General features: G+C 34.8%; 1 protein-coding gene across 4 annotated transcripts; it reads right to left on the bottom strand.

Moving 5' to 3' along the window:
- Positions 1–4,812: 4,812 nt before the first annotated feature.
- IntS6 (integrator complex subunit 6) lies at positions 4,813–22,520 on the bottom strand. 4 transcript variants are annotated; one of them, XM_076115319.1, is made up of 16 exons: positions 22,238–22,520; positions 22,063–22,140; positions 21,317–21,556; positions 18,355–18,535; positions 16,826–17,037; positions 15,302–15,487; positions 14,216–14,368; positions 12,403–12,633; positions 11,952–12,146; positions 11,065–11,274; positions 9,868–10,068; positions 9,276–9,638; positions 9,015–9,132; positions 7,551–7,714; positions 7,018–7,141; positions 4,813–6,316 (listed from the first exon to the last, which is right to left on the bottom strand). In XM_076115319.1, exons 1-16 carry the CDS (start codon positions 22,352–22,354, stop codon positions 6,093–6,095), a joined length of 2,997 nt encoding a protein of 998 aa, XP_075971434.1. In that variant the 5' UTR covers positions 22,355–22,520; the 3' UTR covers positions 4,813–6,092. The 4 variants fall into 4 exon arrangements, with proteins under 4 accessions (XP_075971434.1, XP_075971442.1, XP_075971454.1 ...); XM_076115327.1 differs by having other exon boundaries at positions 9,276–9,626; XM_076115339.1 differs by having other exon boundaries at positions 15,314–15,487.
- Between the last annotated feature and the right edge of the window lie 1,372 nt (positions 22,521–23,892).

Here is a 23,892-nt window from a genome sequence, read left to right as displayed (position 1 = left end):
TCCCATGAAACATAAATTGTGGGTGTGTTAATACACTCGGGACAACGACATACTCGAGCTCACAAGAGAGGCTGTAAGGAAGATTTGTTACAACTTTAGTGTGATAAAATGTTTGAACAAAGGTTTTTGGTGTGTTCTAATTTCAGAAAGAGCTTCGTTCTTGTTAAAATATCTATTCGGAACTAGAAACCAAATTACATGGAAGAAGTTAGTAGTAGTAATACAGAAAATACCTCCATTCATTTTGTTTGTTCGAATTCCACTACGTTGTTGGTGCTTTGCATTTTACTTTACATCAAGAAAAAGGGGATTCAGTGTTCTTATTTATTGATATTATAATGTAAAATAGTAAGAACTTTGTCAACAAAAAAATATACTCTCTATAACAAATATTGCAAATATATTTGGATTTACCTAAATATAACTTTATGTAACTAAGTGTGAATTGTACAAAAAGGTGCAATTCAAACCATTCGAAATATCCCCTCTGCTGCGAAACTATTACCATAAACAAGTATCCACTGTATACTTATTCAATGCATCATATTTGAACTCTATAAAAACAGAGCAACTCCACTTCCAACATTTATAATTCATACAAATCACAACAGATTTCAACAGCAGCTCTATAAAAGTGCAAACAACAAAAATCTCGTAGGCGCTAGTATAAATGACAGGAGAATTTTTCAGAACATTTTCCCATAAATATGATAAGAGAGGTAGGGGCTGGCTCACTGCTCAGTCGGTAAAGCGTACGCTACGACACCCATAATTCTAACGCGGGTGGCCGGGATCTATTGCAACATCCTTTATTAAAATGTAGATATCATGCTCCGTTGATTTACTGACTAGATTTTCTTGCATTCTCTGCAATCCTAGTTTCACGGAAACAAATATTTTGTGAGGACAGATCCAATAAAGTCAAAATTCGAGTCCCATTTTTTAACAACGCGTTGAGTAGTTTAAACTTACCAACATACATATTACATCACAGAATATAATAAAAAACTACAAATCCCCCGTCGTATACCTACTAAGTAACTAACTTTTTGCTAAAACCAAAAAATTAGCCTAACTCCATGAAGAAAACGCACGACATTAATTCCTATAAAAAAATTTAACCCGTAACAGGTACTTAAGCAGATTTTGGTAAACTGTAGAGAGACATACATGTCAAATCCCCACTTTTGGTAAATAAAGCACTCATAACATAGAGCTTTTTATCCCTTGAGGGTAGATAGAATACGGAACGACACGTATTCAATTTCCTGGTTTAGTTTCATTCTCATATCACGTCATATAAGCTCTGCGATACTACCTAGATACTGTTTACTCACCTGAAAGGTGAGCACAAACTACTATCGACTATTTTTACAAGGAAAATTGGTGTCAAAAGAACAGCATTAAGTGAGTTTATTTAAAGCTAACTCGCTCCGATATGCCCGTATGCCTTCACAGACTGAACGCTTCAGAATTTTTCATACGTCTAACCATCAACTGAAGACGGCATGTCGAAGTTAGTTATGTAAAAACGAGCCTTTTTTCTAAGCAAATTGCTTGAGACTGGCAAAATAAAACATAAATCTGGAATGTAGAAAGCTTTAAAAACTCTTATAACTTAACTTATCTTTATCAAAGATCACCTATTAGAAGCAATAAGCTTTGTAACAACGCAAATAGCGTATTCGAATGACGAGCCACATTCTGTATGCATCAAAGCTAGAACGTTGCACTTAAACGTTGTTAATACATAATTACGACTATGTTCATGCAAATACAGAATAGAGAGATGTTTAGCAAATCGTGATTTTCAAGATGCTATTGAAATCTCTTCGAATGATTTGTTTACAAACTAAACGACTCGCGCGGCTTAGGGGTAGATTAAAAAAAATACACGCATACATACATACATAATATTATGCCTGTTATACTCGAAATTGTAGGCTGAGGTGTGTGAATGCGTGTCGCATTTAACAATGTTAGTCTCTGGTTATAGGGGGCGAGTCTATTGCCTTCTTACTACCGACCGTGCCACAAATACAGATTTTTATTAAGAAGTCATATTTACATTGGTCACCTAAGTGGCTCAGCCATGAAAGTGTACTAGACAAGCAAACAGCAAGCAAAATATTTTTTAACGCACATATACATTAGTGAAATAGAAAAAAATAGACTCAAGAACGGCCACAAAACAAAAAACACGTTGGTTTTCAAAACCCGAAAAAACAAATGCTATTATTATCGTGTGGTGTAAAAATCGCATTAAACAGACAAATAGCGATAAAGCATGTAATTTAGATAGGGGAATGGATACAAATGTAAATAAATCTGGCGCTCGCCATAAATAACAGGGTCCATAGCCAACCCCAGCTGTTAATGTGGTATCGCGCACCTCTTGACCACCCTCACTATGCTTTGATGATATTTTGTATTATATTTGCCGCAGTTATAGGAAATGTGTAACCTCTTTATAGCATTTAATTTAGATCATAATCTAAGGGCGAGAATTTGACAAGTGTTACTTGAGATATAGATTTTATAGTTTACCAATGTTTTTTTTATTCATGCTTAATTAATTGTTTGGTTTGCTTAACACCTAACTTGACCTAATTATTATTATGTTAGAGGCATAGAAAACCATTTTTCTATGCCTCTATTATATTATTATATTCCTAATCAACATAAAAACGGTTTCGTTAACCTTAAACATCTCTAAAAAAACATTTTTAAACGCATAAAATAAGATTTTTAGAAAATTCTGCAAACGTTAATGTGATGTCAAGATTTTTTATTTGCGGTTACACATGTCTATTAATTTATGATACCAATTATTTTATCACAGACAAAATAATAGCACTTCGTCGATTGAAAATAATAGCCAATCAAATTCTCTTGTATGCATTTATACTGAAACCATTACTAAACGTCTCTATCTAGATACTGTAACCACACATAAATATGTCTGATTTAAATATTCAGACCCAATATATCTGCGAACTGTGAATTTACGATCCTTTCTATAACGATTACCGCAGCGACCTAGGTACCCTGCCACGTATATTTTATAGCAATTACATAAATACGAACGTATTACAAGGTTGAAAGTACAAAAAAATATTTGTGAAAAATAAAATTGGCATTTAATTTTAACAGTCGAATTGAGAAGCTAAAATAACGTTATGAGTGGGTGTGAATTGAAAAACTTTAAAATGTTTTATATTAATTTATACTACAACTTTTTTAAGAGTATTATTTTAGTTATGCGACCTTTGATGATAAGAATAATAACGTAATTTCAAACAATATAAATTATGGTTAAGTGGACCGCAGATCATATTATAGATGTCGTTACATTTGGACATAGGGACCCAACACTAATTTTTTAAATATCTATTTACCAAAAAAACCTTGGTACATTAATCACGCAATGTTCCCACGAGGGTAGCTAGATTCTTGAACTCTCACCCCCGGTTTCTGAGGTATACATTAAGCGGTAGTTTATCTGTTCAATAGTGTCAAAACTCACACAAAAAAAGATAAAAACGTAGGGCACCAAAGAAGGTATCGTTACCTTAAGATTCTCATCGCGTTAAGGACCCTATTTAGTATAACAACCATACCTATTTATTTAGCAAATGTAACTTTACGATTCGACAGCTCGTACGTAATACACATAGTAGGTAGGTATTACGACGATGTGTTAATGACACTCAGATAAACCTTTTAATACCGATTGTTAAAGCCTACAAGGGTGATAATTTATTTTACGAGTTCATTACATAAGGTTCTAAACGACTGCTGACTCCTCTCGCGAAGATCACAAAAACGAACATTATCATAATCATAATGGTACAAGATTACAGGCCGTTTCGATACTAAGATAATGCTTTAAAACCGTTTGGAATAGTTAAACAGTGAAGCTAATGAGAGTTAACAGATTAAGATAAAGGTCAAGAAAGGTTATATCAACTAAAAATCTAGGTCACGTTTAATCTACTATAGATTCAACAATTTAGCCGTAAAGACGAATAAATTAAAGACCGTGTTTAATAATATTGTGCATTGGCAACTTAATCTATTATCCCGTTAAAATTCTGGGCGTAATACCTAGTTTTGTACCCGTAGAAACATAACAGACAAAGACCAACAGAAAAAATATTCGTAGTTAGTTAAAAAAATAATACGAAATAATAATAAAATATAAAAGAAACAATAAGATTGCAGATTCAGTAATATCTTACTTTAAGTCCCTTTCCTTCAAAATCACACGAGCGAAACAAATCCAAACTTGAATATGCACAATTCATAATTCAGTAGTTTGAGGCAAGTTTACGCAACAATAGTAAGTAAACCGCAACAAACTACACAACGCCTACATATATTTCAAATACAAGAGCCTACTGGGAACACCTTTCATACCATCAAACTCCCTAGCATAAAAGGATGTCCGCAATAGATAACATCTATACTGAATTTTGTCCCTTTTATCATAGCGGGTACATGATCGCCGTCCTATACATTCACCATAGATCGTTACTTAGGGCGACTCGGCGCATCCAATTTAGCGTAACATTATCTCTGTTGTTGCAGCCCATTCCGTCGCCTTCCATTTACCGAGTCAAAATGCTCCCCAAAATATAATTAACATTCGACAAGCCAACTTGTAAATGAATTTCGGCTGGAAGATATAAAAGTGTAGTGATTTATTTTTGTGAAATAAGTTTACTAATTATAGAATACAATTTTAGATGGTAATTGTTGATAAATTGTTTTAAATTCTTGGGTTAGATACGTACGCAATAAAACACGATATAAAAATCCAAAAAGGATCATAATTTATTTAAAAAATGATATATTACACTTTACAATTGACCGAACTCATGTTAATGTGGCAGGTCTACCATTTTATGCGACAATGTAAATTTTGAGTATCACAGTTCTCTTTTCTTTGTATGTAACGATGCTAAGTCTCCGGTAAAAACATCTAAAATAAACTATACTTTCACTTCCGCACGTAACGGTACATGTGAGCACAAAACGGTGCGTCGCTGTACTCTCATGACAACGTATGTAATAAAACTTTAACAATGTTAGTAAAACATTTAAAATTTCACTGGATTCAATAATCACAACAAATTTTGATATAAATGCGTTTATTTAAATTCTTCGAGTCCATCGTTTGTAAAATGAGCTGGATACATTATTTAATTATTAATATTTTATATCTACAATATCCCGGTCCTTCCCGCCACATTAACCGTCGCAATGACCGATGCATAAAAGCACCCTACTTTCATACAATCCATTTGCATAACTATAACATTCTAATAATATGTACAACTTTTATTTACAACGTTCAAACACACGATTTTACTGCCACTTTGAATAAGACACATTTGTGATAATAAAATCAAAATTAATATTGCTTTATATACCCATATATTTTTGTAAGACACAAAATATCAAAATGGCAGGAAAATCGTTTGTTTTGCCAGCATACAGTCATGTTCACGTTCCTTGGTCTAACAATAAGTCAACATTAAAACATTCAATTCAGCAAGACATGGCTGCAATGCATTAGTTAACAATAAAATGCTTTGGAAACTTAGTGAAAATACGTGACAATGGTTTATGGATTACAGGATAGTTCTCATACACTCGTTTAGTTCTACATTTTAATAAGATTCATAATGGTTACTAAAGAAAACATCCTCAACTCTTACAAACGAAATTCTGACATCTGCAAATACTAAATAGCTCAAAAGTGACACACTGTCGAGACTGTGAGATCATAAGCATCGCATCTCGTGTTATTTACTACTGACGACATGACTACTATTATCAGGCGGAATCACAATACAAAACATGGAATACGATTAGTCGAGTAACAATCAGAACATCCACGTAGACTGGCTTGGTAAGTTAACATAAATTATATACAGAAAGTAATATCATGACAGCACATGCTGCTGCTAACAGTTCAATAAACAGTCCTTTACGTTTCTGATTCCAGCGAACAGTTCTGACTTCTGAACAGCAAATGTGGCAAGTGAATACATTCACCAAATTGTCCACCAACTAGCACTTATCACTCAGCTATGATTGTTTGCGTTACTATACATTGAATTGTTTCGCTTGATACTAATTGAGGCACTACTTCCGTTCTTCTCTAAGCCCGCTAAAAAGTCTTCCAATAGCTTAGCTAAGGCCTTCCGTTTGAACCTTAACGATTCGTTTATAACTTCACGTATCACTTCCTTTTTCACTTCTAAACTGCCTTGTAATTGTTTTAAAGTTTCGAACAGTTTCGTGAAATCTGTAAAAGAAAAGTAAGTTATAAAACATGGTAAGCTGTGGAAGTAAGCGACATTCGTCGAAGCGTCATATGGACACGGGTGCATGAGCTCGGATGTCCCGCCCTGTGATTACAGACTGCATTGCGGTAGTGTAGGAAAACAGATTTATATGTCCCCCCACAGGTTGTTTACCTTGTCCATGAGTAAAAATAACTACACATGACTCATAGCAAAGTTACTGATATAATCTACATTTGCATTAAATACGCAGAATTTAAACAAAAGACATCATCTCCTATTATATGTATATGACACGAGTTATAAATACAGCAGTAGTTTGTTCTCAGTTCAATATTTGTAATTGTGCCTGTCTTTTCCACGGCCTTACTTAATTTACCAAATTCGAATTGATATGCTTTTAATTTAGTATATCTAGCAACTCATTCGATATTTTGCACAAAACAATGCTGCAATGAACATTTAATTAGTGCAAAACAGCCATTAAAAAACTTTAATACAATAGCTTTTTGACCATCATTTTCAACCTTGACTTTTAACACACTGCACTATAAGATTGATTACTTTTTTTAAACATAATGGAATGACAGATGACAAAACAAATGTCTTTATTTGCAAGTTTCCCGAACCGCAAATATACAATGCTTACAATACATTGTATCAATGAACAGATGTGTGGTGTGTTAATAAGAACATGTGTTACCTCTCCCAGGTCGTCGAATTGCGCGGAACACTTCTTGTCTTAACTCGAGATTGTGTTTTTTGATCTCCGCTATCTCTTTGCGTGTGAGCTGCGGCGGCAATGTCAACTGCAGCTGTTTGTCGTTCTGTAACAAGAAAACTTGATAACAGGTTGCGAAGGATACGTGGGAACAAAAATATTCTTCTCAAATATAATTCTTAATAAAATAAACACATAGAGATATTGTCAGCAGATTCCAATCGATTATGATTGATATTATTACTCATCTTTCTGTCAAACAAAGATGATTCGATGGTAGGAGTTGATAAAAATTTGACAAATAATTATCTTTTGATGAATTTCTTATCGAACATCGCATCAGCGACGAAGCACAACATTCCTGAAAAGTCGTATTTTGCTAGTGCTTTATATACTTTCAATAAGTTTTTAGCGTCAATAGCTACGTGATGAATGAAAATATTTTCATATGTATACTTTTGTTTCCTGTTCTTATAAAAGCGCTCTAGTTCAACTTGTCGTTTTGTCTAGCATACCTTTCGTTTCCTCTTCCTGCCCCGCGCGTTGGAATTGTTCTCAGCGGCGACGCCCTGTAGTATGGCGTTGATCTGCAACTCCTGTGAATCGTGCGGCACCGAACTGAAGTCACCCGGCGGTGATGGTGACCGAGACATCTTGCTGCCCATCGTTGTGTATGCATCTACATAACATTAATTTATATTATTAGTATATATTGCAAACAGTATTGTCTAGACGTAAAGATGGATCATTGGTTACCAAGAAAAGCATGTGAATCCAGTCTCATACTAACTAACTAATACAAACAAACTGGCTTAAAAAAGAATATCGCATTATTAGAACCAACTTTCTAACCGAGAAGAAGAAAATTTAATACGTTCCTCTTTCATTTATAATATACTTGATTGTTATTTAATAAAAATAAAATACGCTCATGAAAACTTAACTATTAAAAATAGTATCTTCGGTTATTATCAGATAATAAGGTCACATGAACGAAAAGAAAACAAAACAAAACATTCGTAATAAAGCTTAAATGATAATATTTGATACAAATAAAATAAATACTGAATCATTGGGAATCCCTGGATTGTATTACAACAATCCAGGGATTCCCAATGATTCAGTACTAGGAAATTCCAATGAACAGTCGTACAGCATATTATTTACATTTGATAATGGATTATTTTAAGATTACGTTAAACTATGCGACCTAGTTAGACAAATGGATCATCCGATTACTTATGCAAATAAGAACCAATCCATATCATGTGAGTTACGAGAAAACAATACTTTTTGACTAAAGAGCGCTGATTCCGCAAATGAATGACATTGAAAGTAATGTATCTGTGTAAATAAGAAGGTAAACATAAATAATTTTCTTTTCTGAGCAGATAGTAAGAATGTGGGTCGGTTCATGTTTGAATAAATAGAACCAAATGCAGGTTTAAATGCATTCAATTAATATTAATAGCATTTTTATTGACCATAGATACTTAAGATATTTTGCGAGAATAAGCTCAAACGAGCGTGAAATTTATTCAAATTGAATCAATGAACTGTTACTCGCTGCATACGTTAAAAGGTCATATGTACACTTGTATTTGGTAATAGTTAGTTAGCACTAGAGAATGTAAAGACGTTGCATGTCTACGTTACGCAATATATGGTTGTATTGCTTCGTAGCATCCTAAAATACAGTAGATGTAGGCACCTTGTTAAAACAAGGAACAGTCTACAATTAGTTACCGGTTGTTGGAAATTTACAGTCAATTACCGTCTGAAAAATATTGGTCTGATTTAACTAGCTAGTTTTTTTAATTTATTTATTATAACCTGTCTAATCGACGGTAGGTATTTTTTATCAGGTTTTCATTATTTTGAAACAGTGGCACGCTATGGATACAAAAGTATTTACTAAGGAATGTAGAATTAGTAGCTATTGTTTCGATATTATAACGTAGTTAAATGTAGTGACTGACCTCCATTGAGGAAAGGTTTGACGACGGGTGGTAAATTGGCGGGAGCGACGGCCGGCGGCGAGGATGGCGGCGACGACGGACCGCTCGCCGGACCGCCTGTGTCCACGTTTGGAGGCTCCTGGAACGATAACATGGTAAATTAAGTGTTGGTAGTTTTCAGCATATAATATTTAGATTTCACTACTTTCTGTATGATTATATTATATAATAAAATAAATGAATAGAATAAATACGTTAGGTAAATTGAATGTGAATACGGACCTCGGGTGGTCTTCCTGAAGGCAGGTCCGTAGGTGCGGGAGACAGCGGCGAGGCAGGTCGCCGCGCTGACACCGGGGACAGGGGCGCGACGGGCGCCGCTGCCGCCACCACCACCACGGGCGGCGGAGGCAGCGGGGACGCGGGCGGAGTGACCGGCGGGGCTGGCGAAGCCGGCGGGGAGTCCGGAGGCTCCGAGGGCCTCCGCGCCACGATGTGATGAGGTAGAGGCCCGGCTTTTCTCTTGGGAGGCCCGGCGCGGGCCCCCTCCGCTCCTCGTTTGCCGCCCGCGCCGCCCCCTCCGCCCCGCACGGCTCCCACCGGGTCCAAGTCCGCTTCGTCTACCATCATGCGCTGCGAACATAACTGTGTTAGTACTATTACTTTTTTGTTCAACAAAAATGTTATACCGAGCAACTAAATGTCAGCGAGCTTATGCAGACGTCGAGTTGAGAAAACCATATCCAGTGCAGAAGGAAAAAAGAAGCATAATTAGAAGAGGCACACAGTTATTCATGTTGTGAAAGATTTCGAGGCCGTTTAGCATTCCTTATAAGCTAGATTGCGTTAAAGACTAATTGAGATAAAAACTCACCTTATCTATCTTGAAGGGGTTGCCGAACATGTGTTGTCGGACAGGTTGTGACTCGATCTCGCGTAGTTGTGGGGTCATCCTCTTTAGATACTCCTGGTAATTACCCATTTGTGCGACAGGCATAGAGTGCACGCTGTCTTCGTCTACGAGCCTAGTATGCGCTAATGATGGTTGTAGGAAGTTTGCCCGCATTCTTACAACCTGGAAACAATCAAAATTGCGCTAAAAATATGGAGAAAAAACTTAATTCCTCCCCAATAATAAAGAAAAACTAACTTCATAACTTCAAAATACCTAGAGATGGAAATTAATATACAACTTGATAATGCAGAAACTAGGTAATGTTTATCTACCTACCTCTTATATCTTGTTTCGAATGTAAATAGCGAAATTATTTGCATATTTTAAAATCTCTACATAACTCGGGACTTTTACATTTTTGTGGTTTGTCGTGTCATTGAGCACGCATTGTCTTTCTTTCACTCTGAGATAAGAATGCGATAGATTACACGCGGCGTTTGCCTTATTAGAATACAATACGTACAAAAAATAAGCTATTGAATGTTAAACATTCTGTTGGACGACTGCCAACAAACAGTTAAGACAACACAGCTATAAAATTCGATTACACTTTACATCTTACTTGAATCTGTTTACAGAGTGATGCTATTATGATCAAAGCGAGTATTATTAGGCCGCTTAGAAACAGGATATTGGTATAATAAGACTATTATAATAGTAGTAGGATAAAAGCTGTTTTTGTTATGGGATACTAATATAAAAAGTGTGAATGTATTATACTGCCTTAAGAATTGGGCGCACCTAATATTTAGACCCGAATTTGAAACAGGTTAGTTTTAGTTTGTAAATAAAATTCCATTTGCATAAAATGTGCTGCCGTTTTTTGTCACAGAGGAAAACTTATGCAAATATGTAACAGATTGTCATTATGTGCATCTAATTAGTTACTTTCATTAGTTTTGTCGTTCAATGGTTGTTAATTATCTGATGCTGTGTAGGTATAAGCAGTCATGCGTACACTCTTTTACTAAAAATTTTGTTCGAAAGTGCAGAGCGCGATCCTATCGCTATTTACCGAGAACGTTACTAAAATGTGCTCAAATTGCTCCCCAGAGAAAAACGGAGCTTTTAAAACATGCCTTACTTTATAAGGCCTTTATAATCTTAACAACTTACCTGGTCTAAAAGGTCTCTTCTTTGTATATCGAAAGGGTTGCGGTAAGTATGAGCTTGCGCCTTATGCCTGCCGCGGGACAACCCTACAACGAACCCACCGAACTCGTTCAACTGATCCCGAAGCGCTGAGAACTTGTCTTGTAAGCACGGATGCGTCGTCAGATCTTTTCGTAGAGCAGATCGCGGCATTACTCGAACACTTTCTGTGGCCTGAAAATTGTAGATAGCTTTGTTAGACAAAACCTTAATTTCATAGGTAAATAATTAGAGGTTTCAAAGGTTAAAGTTTACGTGGGTGTTTATTTCGCACAAGTCAATGCCAATTTATATCGTAGCTACTTGTTTTATCCTAACTTTCTTCAATTTGACTACGATATTTTTATGAAGTTAGAAGTAGAGTTTGATTTAGTTGCAGCTACAATAAGAGTAAATAGTCCATAAAAAACGACACGAATAATAGACGCGTGTGGGAAATGAGCCCACAACATCCGGTAGTAGTTACACATTATAATACATTATAATATATTATCAAAAACATAAATCTGGTGTTAGACCACATCCAAAATATGCCTACTAGCCTTGCAAGATTGCCTTATCTTCTTACTATACTCGAAAACGATAAGATTGCTTCCATCCTAGATTTATCTATCGACACGAATCGTTTACCAATACATGCTGACACATAACCTAGATAATATGTGAATAGACCTGTTAAATTCTTAATCTTTTTATGACATGTTTACTATGTTAAAGAACGTGGTCTTGCCCGCGACTACAACACTGCTAAGTCTCATCAAAACCTGCCAACCAGCCTTCTTAACTTCAGCATTTTAATATAAGTACGATGGTATGGTATAGATTGTTCGGAAAAATTAAAATATATTTACCTTTTGATTGTTATTACTGGAAGACTTATTGATAACGTCGGCGCAAAGCTTCTCGAATTCTACCTTAGCTTGATTCTTCAGTCTTTTCAAATAGTTCAACACGGAGAAACTGAGCGAGTTGTCTTGTGAGTCTGGTATCAAACTCTGAAGCAGTTGCGCGGATGCACCCATCTTTGTTAACGCTCTGCGAAGAGGCTGGAAACGGAAACATTATAAATATTATAATCTGGCATACTTATAAAATTACTATTAAACAAAAAACTACAGATAATAACAGCTTGGTTTCTGTAGGCTACAAAAATATAATATTGACATAAACTTAATAACTCTCAGGACTGTTCATCAAGATAAACTGAAAACCTGTCAGCCTATTATCAAACGAGGAAAACCTCGGCTCATACGCCTTGTAAGGTGCTGACTGTATAAAATTAGCAAACATTATCCAACTCACCGCAACATAATACGAAGGCATTCTATCAAGATAATGCTGGAAAGTGACTTTCCACTCAGGAGTGGGCTTGCACCGGTGCACTTTGAACAGTTCGTCGAGGAGCGGCAGCAGCGTCGGGTAGTTGTACGGCAGAACGAACAAGTTCACACACGTTAGGTTTGTAGACGCCTTCAAGTAGCCAAACGGGTGGTTGATGTCTGAGCTCTTGCATCCACTGTTTGCTACGAACACCTGAAAATTGAGAAAATATTTTGTTTCAATTGATTGCTGAGTCGACAGGAATAGTAATCAGCATAAACCAATTGGATTTGAGGATTCTGTCGAATTAGGAAATGTGTTTATAAATCTATATTAACTACAATAGACGCTAAGGAGACTGAAAGCATCCTCTTTTATCTTTATTTATTTTTTACGTGATACAGCATTTGGCATAGTAATAAATTACAGCATCTAGCAGAGTAATAGCTTTTTAATTTTTCCAAAATTTTACAGGTAAAAATTACAGTTATATCTAGACAACCCTTTCCTCATCCCGGAAGGAGACGCTAGCCTAACGGTGGATTAGTAATGAACAAATATTTATTTATTCATTATCCAGACAATTAACTTACAGCACGACAATCTTCATTGCACTTACATCGTTATAAAATAGCAGTAAGTATTTTCCGCACTCACAATATTCAACATTATCTATGGTAATAGTCACAATGACATTGTCAAAGTCTACGCTCTCATAGTATCTTATCAACCTTGACCTACACTTATGGCGTGTGTATAAATATGAAATCGCGTAGAAAACAACACAAAGCAATATCCAGTAATATCATTGAATATTCTATTTCCAAAAGGCCACATGTCTTATGACTCGGTAATACCTTTATAACCAACTTAGAAAAGGAGTAGGTTATCAATTCATATGCATTCATGTTGGTTGCTTTATAATTTTTTATTGTGTGGATTATTTACTATTTGAATTGAATTAAAAGACTTCAAGAACCATCTTTAAAATGTTGTATAAATTAATGACGGTCATCTTAGATTATAGTGATATTTTGTTAGAAGTGTTTTTTTTTGTAAGAACTGAACATTTAAGTAATAATAAAAAAATGTACCTATATCATTATTCAATTTGAATTATAATATACGGCCGTCGTTTAGTACTTATTAACGTTCATTTATCTAACGTGTGAACTCAATTTTAATAGTTTGTTTACAAGGTAACCTACTTTATAAATTGCGTAAGTAATCAATCTGTTATTATTATTATGTCGGGTTATTTTGGGAATGAACAGCTAATAATTGATTTGATATGGTTGTTTGACGACACGATAATTTATATTAACAAAATTATGTGAACATTAGAATATAAAGATTGCTTATAAGTATAAATACACTCATAACATGATTAAAGCCATATTTAAGCATTTACATACTTGTATACATACATATTTTGTATACATACATACATAATATGTATACAAAATCACTCCTTTCTGGCCATAGGCAGAGACCAAAGAACGTAATCTGGTACGATCCTTACCAACTTCCCTAGTCTCATTCACATCCATACATGCTGTCATGCCTGTCATACAGGACTATTTAATTTTAGCACTTTTTTTTTTGTTCAACACATATGTTTCAAGTTTAGGCTAAACTAGGTTTAATAAAAAACCTTGAGCAAACTAAAACTATCTCAGCGTTCAAAATTCAACAGGAAACTTAAACGGAATTTCCGATAAGTTTTAATTAAAATTACAAAATCGTACCTATTTTTAATACGAAATAGTTTCCTCATAACGCTAATGATACCGACCTGCCAGCAGATAGTGGGTTGTTTCCTCGCTAGAATAAACTGTGTTAGCGGGCTCGGCTCCAACTCGTACTTGTCGAAAGGTAGATTGTCTATCACCATCGGCTCCTGACTTGAACACGTGAACTTCACCACTGGATGAGCAGAGCGGGGAGGCTGTAATGTACAAAATATTATTTTTAGTATACGATACAATTACTAAAAAAAGTATGATGTGAATAATTATAATTGGAAATTAATTGCTTTGGTCAGTTACAAAAACACGATGAGCCTCAAGATTATTTCGCAAATTGCGTTTGTTTGATGTCGACAGGTAAGAATGTAAGGAAACTTGTTCTAGTGTTTACTGTAAGTAACCTATTAAGATGTAATTATTAAGGTATAGAAGTAATAGAAGTAATTATTAACTGAATTTATTACACTGAAGAACCAAATATAGTTTACAAAATCAGGTATTAGTGGTGCAGTTTATTTATTACGTACATTCGGTTCATGTAAATTTCTCCTCATTTGGATTTTAACATGTTCAAAGTACGAAGCTTTATGTGTTAAATCGTAAACAAACATTTTGGAATCGTGAGTCAATGTCGGTGCGAGTACAAATATTTCAGAAGAGTTATGTACTCAATACATTACAGTGAATTATCGTGAGGAAACCCACAGACTGATAACGGCGGCATCTGTAATAGTTCTCGCCACCTTTTATATCGGTAATTTCTATGAAACGTCGCAGTATAAAAATGCAAATTTCATTCTACAAAACAATAATTAACTGAATCGGAATTAGTCAATTATTTGTCTATTATCTCGGAATGAATTATGGAATAGTTAATAAAAAAATGATTACTTTTTATGTTATAAAAAATGTAAGTTTAACGAAAGCCAATTTTACAATCTAAAGACACATCTACACTTGGTCGTATTCAAGCATTCGACAAACAAAGAAGTCATAACTTCACCCAGCCTCTACGTGCTCATCAAACTTAATTATTCTGTCTAAATTTACAACCACAGAAATGGAACTCATATTACATTTACATGGCGATTAATTAAGTAAGCCTCCACCGAAACATATAAAGCAATATCTACCATAACACCTACTAATGTTTGCGCGGTGGGGTCCGACCGGAAGGACTCGGGTATCGGCCAGAAGCCGACGGCGAAGCCCTTCTGCGCGACCGTCCGCGGCACGTAGATGAGGCGCCGGCACGAGTGCCACGCCTGCGGCGCGCTGGCGCCTTGGTTCTGGCTCTGGTACTGGCCGCTGTTCCAACGCTGAAATTGTTATATGAATAGATTAAGTATTGTTTTCAAATTATTACGAAAGATGAAATGTTGTTAGTTAATGAATATGTAGCTCTATACATAGGTTTTCTTCTAGAATAAGAGAAGTAAGATCTTAGGCCGCGTTTCCACTATAGACTTAATTTACCGTTGAAAGCATAAACGTTTTAAACGTTCTTTAATTCTAGTTTCTTATTGTTCCCATTGCTTTGACAAACTGTCGACTTTGCAAAAAAAATGTTGCCGATAAGTAGTAGTAACAGATAGCTAATTATGACCTTTTAAGAAAATATGTACATCTTTAATAAAATTTATGAACTTATACATTTTAAACTGCACGGTTATCTAGATACGACAATTAAACGCGTTAAGAGTAAACGCTTCTAAGGTCTTAAATATTTATAGTGTGTACATACTAAAACGAAAGGTAATATAGAATAGTAACTAGAAATTCAAAGTTAGTACCCAGAGCACATCAGTAGAGAAATGCTGTAGTTAACGCATTAGATAAATCTCTCACACCTATCATTGTCTTTATTAGAACTGGCTATTCAAATGATTGCTTACATAAAATTATATAGCCTTTTACAATACGGTTATAAATTTTATTTATTCACTTAATAAAAAAGATATTTAGTACTTTTATCAATAGACTTGCAATGTTCATATTAAATGTCGTATCATTTCAATAAATAGTGCACATGTGGATCACAATATTTTTTATTGCTACTTCGATATTTTAAGCTATGACCTATGGTACATACGATCTAATGCCATCATTCTATAATTGTGTATTGACGAATAGAAGGTGAACATAAGTATGACGTCATTCGTAACATCATCGACCTTTGCATTTTGAATCAATTTCATGGCTTCCACTAAAGTGCATAAGATAAAGCCAAAACAAGGTCGACACCATTTTTATAATTAAATTCAACATAAAAGCGTTATTATCCTCAACACTTGTTCTAAGAGCATGTAAGAGTAAATTTTCGAAACAAGGAAATTTTGATTTCTGTTGTAGTTTTATGTACCTACCTAATGAAGAGGGGAAATATCCCAAAATATACGTACAATAGGTACCAATTATACTTAAATTTCTTTACAATCCAGTTAGACCCATCGGATCACTTAACTCTCACCGTTAAAGGCTACAGTGCAGTACAGTATTTTAGGTGTCAACAACTAAAAGCGGCCCATGTATGAGACGATTATAAATTACCGTAAGTATTGCATTTAACGAAAAGCTGAATATTAAACTCCTACTCTAAAAAAAGGCTATAATATTAGAACTAGCAAGTTTGAAAAGTTTTAAGAAAAATAACTTACTCCATTCCTTTCTCCATCACCATCAATTTCCTTGTCCCCTTCGTGACCATTGTCGTCTTGTTCGGTACCGTCTCTGTTGTTAGCGCCATCTATCGGTGGGGGGTCTGGTCCGATCTTCTCGAAGTTTATCACCACACCGCTCTGCACCTTCTGAACCAAGCTGTCAATGCATTGCATCAACATACGATGCGATGTAATGCAGTAAGAGCGGCCTGGAAAACAGAAATTAATTCTATAGTATTGCTTTTTAGATACGCCTCATTTAATTTTGTAGATTTAGACTTATTATTTTGGATAACTAATACCCAGTACAGTTACAAATAAGACTATAACAATGGAAAATAAAATAGTGGCAACGTGAAAGAAATTAGCAGATGCTTGGTATAAGAATTAGTTTACTGGACATCATTGTCATGCGAAGAACACATTTTAAGATTTGGTCGTTCAAAATCCTAGAGCCCAATATTCGGCAAAAAAATATTTGTAAATCCCGATTTGTTATGAAGTGCTCATAATTACCGGAACAACACAAGTTTTATTATGTAAGTTATAAGCACGCAATGATCTCTAACACTAACATTTACAATCAATATTTAATGTTTCAATAAATCATCAATGTAATTACTTTAATTCTACAGCGAATTACCTCAACGTAAGCTACAAAGTGGAATATAATATAAACGCTATATATGGCCACCTTGACACAACACAAAAACTAGTCAGACAGGTTTTCTAAAGGGCTTACTATCCCCTGTTTATTATAAAATTTCTACATCCGTTAAGTTATTTAGCTTATTATAATCATTCAAACATTCGCGAGTACGGAGTGTCGTTCAAGGGATGTATTCACTTGACAGTTTAAATTCAATTTTAAACCCCACGGCTTGTTTTATACTTGCATTTTATTAACAATTTTAACAATAACGTATAGCACGTAAAAATCTAAAATCCTTATCTTTAACAGTTCAACGTAAATCTTTCCTTAACGCTTTACAACGTAATGAAGAAACAGTACTTCAGTTCTATTTACTTCGACTAATGTTAGAGGGGTTGTACTTCAGGTCTATTTACTTCGACTAATGTTTAAGGGGTTGGCTTTTAATTTTACATGTAGGTTATGGGTTGTCACGATAACACTATGAAATAACGTGTTCATTCAAAATTGCATTATTTTATTAACGTCACAAAATATTTTTCATTCCAGAGAATAGTCTTAGGATCACGAGACCTATTTTACCGTATTAAGTATCACAAAGTTATAATTACACCTGTATAATTCTTATATGCTTGATTCAAGAAAAAACATCCAACTGGATAGACTGCACTCCGAAATCACTTCCAAAAAATTACTTACATTTATGTTCTTTATCACTCATCGAAATTACTTGAAAATTATTATTAAAGTTTTCAAACCCAGTTGATAAGAAAATGTCAGCCACATTACCTGCTATCGTATACAGCCCTTCAATGAGATGATCACTCGACGTAGTACGAACAAGAATAAAAATGATAAGAATAAGTGTACTCACCACCAGTGACTTCGCACATAGCGTCGATGGGTGATGAATCTGAGGGAACTAGGCCTGTGTCCCTCTCCACTGCGGGTGTTCCCGCGAGCCTCAGCACCAGCGAAAAAAGTCTTTGGTCCCATCGAAACGGCTCGCGAGTCAACTCAGACCCTGGTATTGGGCAGTTCATCGGCAGATTGAACTGAAAAAAACATTGTTTATTAAATATTTTGTCGCTTATTGCACAGCCTCTGCGCTTCCGTAATAAACGCAAAGGGCACCAGTTTTAAATTAAAAAATAAAAGTTACTCTATGCATAATTTATTAACCACTGTAAAGGTTGTGTTACACACTGACGAGAAATACCGGCTGTAATATCGGTTCATCTTCCGATTCTTGTCAGAGAATTTCCGGTCGGTATTATCAAGCCGCGAGGTAAGTATTTTGATTTTACATTAATCAAAATCTCGTCGTAATAAATTCTCTCGAGAATAAAGCGGTATTTCGCGGCCTTACGCGAAATTCTACATAGGTAGTTACAAAAGATCAGGATAGTTATTACGAAATTCCGGCCGGTTTTTGGACCGTTATGTGCAAGGATCTTTGTAGTCCTTCAAATGAGAAGAACACTAACACTTTTGTAAAAATATAATTTTAAATTCTATTGACAAAGTATTCAAATGAAACATAGTTCAGTGAAATTTAAATGAAGCATGCGCGACCTCCAATTCGCTAAGAGAGATGCAAAACGTGGTATAAAGTTATCAACGTAGGCAAGACTTATCTTGGTCAAAATACATGGCATTATGATTCTGATACTGATCATTAGTGATGCGTGGGAAGCGGTTATAAATTAGGCTTGCAATAAATTCGATCAACGATCGCAATGTATGCAACGTATCATGTCTACATACGTAATACGTTATTACTATTTAATGTAAAGTAAATTATTATTTTTTTATCTCCCGTACTAAATACTCTTGTTTAGCGGCCAATTTTAAAGACAACTGAAACAAAGCACACCTATTATATGAGTCACACAGTAATTGGTCCGCGTAGGGATCGATCCCACGACCTCCGGGCAATGTAAGCGGTGTAGTGACCACCTAAACTACTGTGCCACAGATGTCGTCAATGTCGAATTTGCTATTTATATTTCCCTTATTCGATCATTGTTAGGCAGGGCCAAAACGATCAACGAAAAACGAGGGATACATACAACTGGACTCGACTATTCTTAGTTTAATACAATAAACAGTTCTCTAGACTGTAGTATGACAACTCGGTTCAGGGAGTACCTTTGGCAGCCTCTCTACTATCCCAGACCAACACATATGTCGTCAAATCGTCATAATATCATTATCCATTTGTAGGGAATGCAGTGCCCTTTCAAATTATAATAATAGTCGAATAACGGTTTTTTTTATGTGGTTTTCGCTATTTAATGTTATGCCAGTTAGACATTAACATAATAATACAGAAAAGGCTATGCGAGGTTTAATCACACTTTCATGCAGATTTCGATTGAAATGCAGTCATGAAAATGCTAGTAAACGTCGTCGTACTGCATTTAAAAACCTTTGCCTAAATTACGCCTAATAAAATTTGCTAGAAATTGGACTCTCACACATTGGCACCTTAAAAAACATTCACCATAGATTTAACCACCATTAAAGGCGTTATTAGAAGGATCATAGAAATAACTCAGAGCGTCAATTCTATAGGCGATTGGAATGGCGAGTATCCATTACCGAATGGGCATATTCATTATGTCACGTCTGGGAGAGTCACAAGCACAACAGTAGAATTTTATGAGCTATTTCAAATGGTAAGTAGGTTACATGAAAATAATGCATTGTTTTGTCTATGGCTATAAAATCAATACAATTAACTATAGTAGCACTCTGATGCTCTTCAAATCTTTGTGATATATGTGTAATTGCAGTTATGGTATTAAAAACTAAAATAGTAAAATAATGACACATGGTCTATGGGCAGTATTATTCAATACAATACTATGTTGTATTTATTTTTAGCATTTTATATTGAATCTGCTTTTCAGATTAATATGAAACTTTCATTAATAAAATATTAATAAATTTAACTCTCACTGCTGGGCAAGGGTCTCTTGCCATAATGAGAGAGGGGTTTCATCAATACACTATATTAAACAATAGTCGAAAATATTGCTAGTCATACTAGTGTTTAATATTTAAACATCCAAACAAGTTTGGAACAAAAAAAAATATCTATTACAAAATCTATAGAGGCATTAACATAATGATGTGTACAAAAACAACATGGTATGACTTTAAAATGCTAAGTACAACAAAACATAAGCCCAAGCACAGATAAGATATGGAAAGCACATTTAATTTTAGCTAGCTTAAACCTTAACTTGACTCATGAGTACTGGCTGACTCATATCTAATAAGATATCATTATTGACATAGAGATAGCTTTTTTTTTTCAAGTCTATTTCTCAACCATATGTGTGACATATTTACACCATCATTTAGGAGTAAAGAAGTTTTAAAAGGTTTTTAGTTTAGTTTTATTTTAGTAAAACCAGTTAGCATTTCCCCGGCAGTATAGTAAATTACCTTTGGATCGGTATAAGGTTATTACAAAAATATCAATAAAAATAAATAAGTTAGTCAACAGAATTAAAACAGACATACCCTATGCCTGTAGATACATAAGCACTTTAAAAAAATGCTGCATATTATGCAACCTAGGGAATCATAACAAATGTATAAGGTGTTTAGATAAAGAAGTTATTTCTAATGCCTCATTCTAATTTAAATTTACCTACATGTTATAAGCAGACATCAAATAAATATATATGTTTCAGGCATGTCTACTGCCATAAACAAGGAAGATAGTTAACAAGCACACCATATCTATGTATCATGTGCACTGTTCCACTTACAGAATGTGATAAAGAAAATTTAATTCAATTACTAAATGTATAGTTACTCACTTCTTCCTGAATGCCAGCATTGCTTGAAAGTTTTCCTCCATCAGTAATAACAACAATAACAGAAGGTTCAAGATAAAATGGACATCTTCCCTGGCCATATGTGTCTATGCCAGTCTGCATACGGTTTATGTTCAACACATCAAAGGCATGCTTCAATGCAGCACCCATAGTTGTCAGGCCCAGACATTGCAAATTCTTCAATTCATTTATAAATGTCGCTAGATTTTCCTTCCATCCAGCCTGAAATATAAAAAGAAAATTAAAATCAAGAAAAGTATCCACTGACTAAAATTTGATATTTTGAATCAAACACATCAAAGTTTGACCACAAGCTCCACACAACTTTGCAATGATAAGGCAATGTATCGAATGTTATCACTAATTCAATATATTATTGTCATTCACGAGTATATCAGGCTTATAAGAAATTAATTGGCTGTGTTGTACAAATCGGTTTAAATTTCCCCCCAGAAACGCCATTTCGTTGTGTGCGGGCTCGGCCAATGAGAGTGTGCGACGAGAGCGCAGTAGCGAGCGCTATCGCGAAGGCAGCAACGGCGGCGGTTCGTCCTGTTTACGTCGTGCTGTCTATTTCAGTAAATTTCGCACTTTCAAAGTATGTAAATGTTCTGGATTGCAGATTACAGTGCTTAACATGGAGACACTGCTGAACCGGCGTTTATATGCTCATTTATGCACAATTCACAAGAAAATCTTCGTTAACGTGTTCACACTGATATACTAACCTTGATGTTCGCGGGTGGTTCTTCGAAAGTTAGAAGCATATACCTGTCGCCCCTGCTTTCAGGGGACCGTTGGCGAACCTAAGAAATAAAATGAATCAGTCCAACACACTAACACGCGATAAACAAATCGATCACAAAAACGAGGCGGTTGACGAGTCGATGACACTGCACGTACCTTTACGAACGTTTCCACAGCGCCCTTGGCTACATCGAGCAACGTTGGGCGTCCGCCCAAATAAGCTCTTTGGTTCATAGAAGCTGAAGTATCTATTAAGAAAACTATTATAGTCATCGTGAAAAATTGCCTAAATGTCCTTCGAAATACATTAAAATATGCGCACGCTATTATGAACTAAGAACAAAAATGGCCGCTACATCGTACGCAGACTCGCTGAGAGGCGACCGTCCGACAGCCGCTTCGACGAGCAGCTGAACAAGCTACGCCACGAAGACTCCAAAAGTACCACGTGACCTAATCATACGTTCGGCTGTTCTCGGGATTCAATAGAGTGACGTTCGGCCATATTCGTAGCCTGTGTATAAATGTTGCCATAAGTTTTTACTTTTTTACCATTATTTGTAACTCTTTTGTAGATATTTATGTAAATACCGACATTATGTTTCTGCAATGTAAATATAATTATTAAAAACACTGAAACAATCAATCAGAATTTAACTCTATGACGTATGGCGTGGTTGTTAATGCGAAATAATAGTTTTCATAAGAATTTATTTAAAATACACAACTTGTTGTAAGGTTTCAGGCTTAGAGATTTTTTATTATAACAAAATATATGAGATGGTTGAGTAATTTATCGTTATAGTAGTGTAGAACAAGTTATCCTATTGTACGATTTATTCTTTAAATTATATCATGCATTAAAATTAAGATGTGGGCAAAAAAAATAGCAAAAGAACTTAAGTGCATACCTAACTTAAAAAAAGGTGTCATCGGTCGAAAATAAAATAGATCGGTATGTTTTGTTAGTATTTTGACATTATGCTAAGAAAATGGAGGTATTAGAGACAGCAATGCCTACATTTTCATAACTTAAAAAAAAAATTAAAACATTACTTAATTGAACATTACTATTATCACTGAAAGAAATAAAATACTTACTGAATATCATTGTAGTTTAAGTACTCCCCTATTCTCGGAGAAATATTTTGATAGCAACACCATTTACTTATACGTAAAATATTAAGTAAGGAAACGAGTAATTTATTTTAAAACCAATAAAATTAATAAGCCAATAAACATGTTAATATTTTAGAAACTATTTTAGATTAGCAACCTCCAGTTAAAGACACAAAATAATTATATTCATGGTTAAATAGACACTGACTTTGCAACAAAGTCAGAATTAGCGGCAAATTCAAACAAGGACCATTCCAAGGAGAATCTGAGATTTTATTAAATTATTAAAAAGTTTTTATTGCTTTTTCGGTATTATGCGAGATATTAAAGGTATAAAAATTCATAGTATTTAGAAATACATATGTTGTTAACTAATTGTGCAAACAGAAAGTTAAAGATAAAACGAGGTGATTAAATACTGTTGATTTAATTACTTAAACATACTGTTAACCAGGTGACTGGGATTTGTGAATATTTCGGGTGAAATTGTCGGAATGCAAATTTAACAATAATAGATAAGTTAAATTTGTAATCATAGTTTGATTGTTTTCTGTAGATAACGATATTAAATAAGGTGAGTACCTACCTACCTAAGTACATTACTTAGTTGTCTCTATTATATTTACATGTTCAGAGCATTAAAATACTTAGAATGATCCCAAAATCCAATTTTCTGAATTTTGTAAAGGACG

Source organism: Anticarsia gemmatalis, chromosome 1, assembly GCF_050436995.1.
Source record: "Anticarsia gemmatalis isolate Benzon Research Colony breed Stoneville strain chromosome 1, ilAntGemm2 primary, whole genome shotgun sequence".
Taxonomy (NCBI): Eukaryota; Metazoa; Arthropoda; class Insecta; order Lepidoptera; family Erebidae; genus Anticarsia; species Anticarsia gemmatalis.
This window is presented reverse-complemented; position numbering and strand designations above follow the sequence as displayed.